Genomic DNA, 4,296 nt, shown 5'->3' with positions numbered 1-4,296 from the left:
AATCCCTAAAACAAGCTGAAGCTAAAGCTAACAGATTCAAGGAGTATCTTATACTCACATGGATTGGTGTTTTTACAATGTTAATTGCATTCAAGATGTATTAGCTTTTTAGTTCAATTGTGTGTAGGTAATGTAATGTTAAGGGCAAATACAATGTATGCCTTGTACTTCATTTGGGGTAGGTAATATGTTAGGCTTATAATGCATTTTTTGTTGAATGAAAATGTATTAGCCTTGTTGTTCAAGTGACAATTATCTCTGATTATTATCTATTTACCAATGTACATGTTATATATCTCTTTTACCAATCTATTTACCAATTGTGTTGTATGTTATAAAAAGCCAGCCAAGACAACCAAGACAAAGACATACAACACAAGACAAAGACATACACACAAACATAACACTAATTACCATAATGCATTTTCATAAACAAAGTAGCTACTTGTCTTAGCATTACAAAAACCCAAAATAGCTAAAAATCCAATCATAAGTTCAAGACTTGAAACAAACACAAAGTCTTTTAAACAACAAAAGAACAAAGTTTAAGCATAGAAAACAGTCCTACTTTGTATTCTTGTTTGCTTTCTTGGTAGTCTTTTTGGTGGCCTTCTTGGTTGGTTTTTTGGTTGACTTCTTGGTATCAACTTTGGCAGTGCAAGACCTGACATTGTGACCCTTTTTCCCACACTTTGAACATCCATATTGACCCTTTTTCTTTTTCTTACTTGGGCCTCCTTCTTCTATTTCCACAGCAGATCTTTGTCTTGACTTTTTTTGTCTCCCAATGGGTTTATGGTACTTGGGTGGTGCTATGATTGTAGGCACTTGTGACTTTACCCACAAAGATATACCATTCAATGGATATACCTTGTGCTTGTAGACAGCTTTCCACCTTTCCATTCCATAAATTTCATTCACAAATGTTTCTGGTATGCCAAAATTTCTGTCATGTTTTCTCTTGACCCAAATGCTTGCTACAACATGCTTTGCATGGTATCCCAGTTACTTCCCAAATCCTACAAGTACAAGACTTATCTCTCATGTTCACAACACATTGATCACCATGTGGTCCAGACACTTGATAATGCTCCTCACCATTCCAACTGACAATGTACCTATAATTTACCTTGGCTAAACAATAATTTTGCGTAAGGACTATTACAATAAAGGTTAAAAGGACTTAGACCAAACCTGGAAGCATCCTTTTTATCCTTCTCAAATATTGTGGTAGCATATGGTGTTAGTATACCTTCACATTTATCAATAACTTTCAAAACATTTACAATCCTCCTCATAAGATATTCCCTTATGTATTCTAACATAGATATGATTGGTTTATCTCTTGCTTCCAACAACTTTGCATTAAAAACTTCACACATGTTATTTAGCAACACATCACTTAGTGCCCTACCTATATAAGACAATAACATATGTTTAAGACTCTATTTAACAACATATTACTGTTTAAGACATGTTTATCAAGTTTAGGACATATAAGAAAATGTTAGCAGTAAAATGAGATAATGACCAATGTTCTGGTCTAATATTAGATAGCCATATTTGTGCATCAATGTTGATCTCTTTCAAAGCATGCATTTCCTTCTCAAATTGAACTGGAGTTGTACATCTAGCCATCTTATAGAAAGCTTCCTTGTATATTTTACCCTTGAATTGTTGTTTCATGTTTTCTTGGATGTGTCTGGCACAGAATCTATGTTCAGCAAATGGGAATAACCTTTCCACAGCAGGGAGGAGGCCCTATAAAACATTGATGTTATCCTTGACCATAAACACAACAAGCAATTTAAAAATACACAAAGATAAAAAATAAAACTAACCTTTTGTCTGTCACTAATAAAGGTGAAATATGAGTTGCTATCCAGGTCCATGTCAACAGCAAGATATTGTAGAAACCATGTCCATGAGTCATTGTTCTCTGCTCCTACAATTGCATATGAGACAGGATATATGCAATTGTTTGGATCTAGCCCAACTGCAGTGAGCAACTGACCCGGGTGTGGACCTTTGATGAAAGCCCCATCCAGTCCAAGTAAGTTTCTCCCTATTTCTTTGAATCCTTGTTTCAAATATCCCAAACAGACATATATTCTGTTGAATATTCTTGTGTTTGATGTGGGATCTGTGCAAGGCTGAACTTCAATTGTAACAATTGTACCTGGGTTTTTATGCTTCAACTCCTCCACATAATCCCTAAGCATATGATATTGGGAAGTATAATCTCCATGGATCTTCTCTACAGCTATGTTCTTTGCCCTATATGCTTTCATCTCAGAAATATTAACCTCAAACCTCCTTTGGAACTGCTCTTTAATAGCTCTTGGTTGGATCTTTGGATTCTCTTGTAGTTGGTCAAGTAGTTGGTTAGAAAGGAAAGTTGATGTGCAGGCATAAATTTCCCTTGTTTGAAGACATTTATGTTCAGTTTGAAGAGTTACTATTTCCCAAGATCCATGCTCATTGTTCTTTGACAGCTGAACTACCCAAGGGCATTTATGAAGATCTGGGTCCTTTTTAATTCCCCTACCACCAACATGTTTCTCATTTGGCCCTTTATCTTGATTGCACTTGCTAGATTCCCCCTTATTTTTACCACCACCTTTACTTTGGGACCCATCCATACTTTCTCCTTTACACACTGCCCTAACCCTAACAAGATCATCTTTTACAATCCTAATTTGTCTTCTACTCTCAACAGCATGTGCCGTTATCATTTTTTTAACTTCTTCTTTAGTGCCAAACAGTTCACCTTTATAGAATAAAGAATCTTTTTGGTTACCAACTTCATTAAATAATTCATTATTTATGGGTTCATCATTCATTACCATCTCATCTAATGCATTCATAGCCACTTGCTTATCAACATCTACCTCAGTGTGCAATCTAAAATCTCTCATGTCTACATCAATATCTACCATCTCACTTTCATCTTCATAACTATCATCCCCACTATCCTCACTATCATCTCCACTATCCTCACTATCATCCCCACTATCCTCACTAGAATAATCAACATCCTCACTATCATCTCTACTATCCTCCTTTTCACCCTGATCAACATCAACCCCAACATTATTAACATTAACCCCAACATCAGTAACATTACCCTCATCTACATTAACCACAACATCATTAACATTACCCTCATCTACATTAACCACAACATCATTAACATTACCCTCATCTACATTCACCCCAACATCAGTAACATTACCCTCATCTACATTAACCCAACATCATTAACATTACCATTATCTACATTATACCCAACTCCACCATCAATGTCAACAAAGAAAGGGTCAAAATTAGGATCATTTAACATAGCTACTATTTATGGTTGATCGCCACTGCTTTGTCCAGTTTCATTAGTAATTTCATGCCAATTCAAACATAATCTTCTCTTACTTGCATTAGCCAAATCAATAGCCATTAACTCTTCATCTGTCACCTCTTCAATCCTAACCTTAGATGGTGAGCAAAAGTATGTATGGACAGAGGTACTGTCATGTTCAACATAGACATTCATCACTCTGTTACCTTCTCCAACATATTTACTAAACCCCCTCACATCTTCATCACTTCCCAAAGCTCTAAGACCAAAATCTAAATCAGTATTTGGAACTTGATAGTGGTAGTACCTAACTCCTTTCATGTTGTATTCTAGTTGTTTCTGTATTCCATCCAGTTCGTGAACAGAGAATTTGTCTATGTCGAGCAAATCAATAAAATCTGATAAAGGCCTTTCATAGGAACGACCTGGGAATTTTGAAAATTTGCCACCATAATGCAACTTAACAGAAAAAAGATGAGGTTTACCAAGTGCATTTGAAAAAATTTCAACAGTCAATCGATTGAGAAAAGATTTAAACTATTTGTGTGAGTGTCCTTTATAATCAATTGAAAAAAGATTTAAACTTACCGTAAAATGCGTCCACCTCTTCTTGTGAGGTACCTTCTTTGATGTAGAATCGAGGAGGCGCTTCGTCGTAGTCGTCCATTGCTTCAGATCACACTGAATCGCCGGGAAATATTGGGGATTAGGGTTTGTTTATCAATCACCGGGAAATATTTGTGTGTGTGTGAAGTTCAACAGGCTAAAAGTTAAAAGGATGATGAAAGAGAAGGGACATGGTGAAAAGATAATTATACCCATCACATTTTATTCAAAAAAATAACTTAACGGGATAACTTAACGGAGGTTAGCTTAAAGGACAAAAACCGTGGCAAAAATCCAAATAAAGGACAACGAGTGAAACTATTTTCAATAAAGGACCC

The 4,296-nt window shown here is 35.8% G+C and overlaps 1 protein-coding gene across 1 annotated transcript; it reads right to left on the bottom strand.

Moving 5' to 3' along the window:
• Window positions 1–564: 564 nt before the first annotated feature.
• LOC143600164 (uncharacterized) lies at window positions 565–4,042 on the bottom strand. Its single transcript, XM_077077928.1, has 5 exons — window positions 2,993–4,042; window positions 1,842–2,950; window positions 1,629–1,761; window positions 1,195–1,414; window positions 565–895 (listed from the first exon to the last, which is right to left on the bottom strand). Exons 2-5 carry the CDS (start codon window positions 2,937–2,939, stop codon window positions 565–567), a joined length of 1,782 nt encoding a protein of 593 aa, XP_076934043.1. The 5' UTR covers window positions 2,940–2,950; window positions 2,993–4,042.
• Window positions 4,043–4,296: the final 254 nt, after the last annotated feature.

Source organism: Bidens hawaiensis, unplaced genomic scaffold (assembly GCF_021521415.1).
Source record: "Bidens hawaiensis isolate Kalapana, Puna unplaced genomic scaffold, B.hawaiensis_p1.1 tig00053582_1, whole genome shotgun sequence".
NCBI lineage: Eukaryota > Viridiplantae > Streptophyta > Magnoliopsida > Asterales > Asteraceae > Bidens > Bidens hawaiensis.
This window is presented reverse-complemented; position numbering and strand designations above follow the sequence as displayed.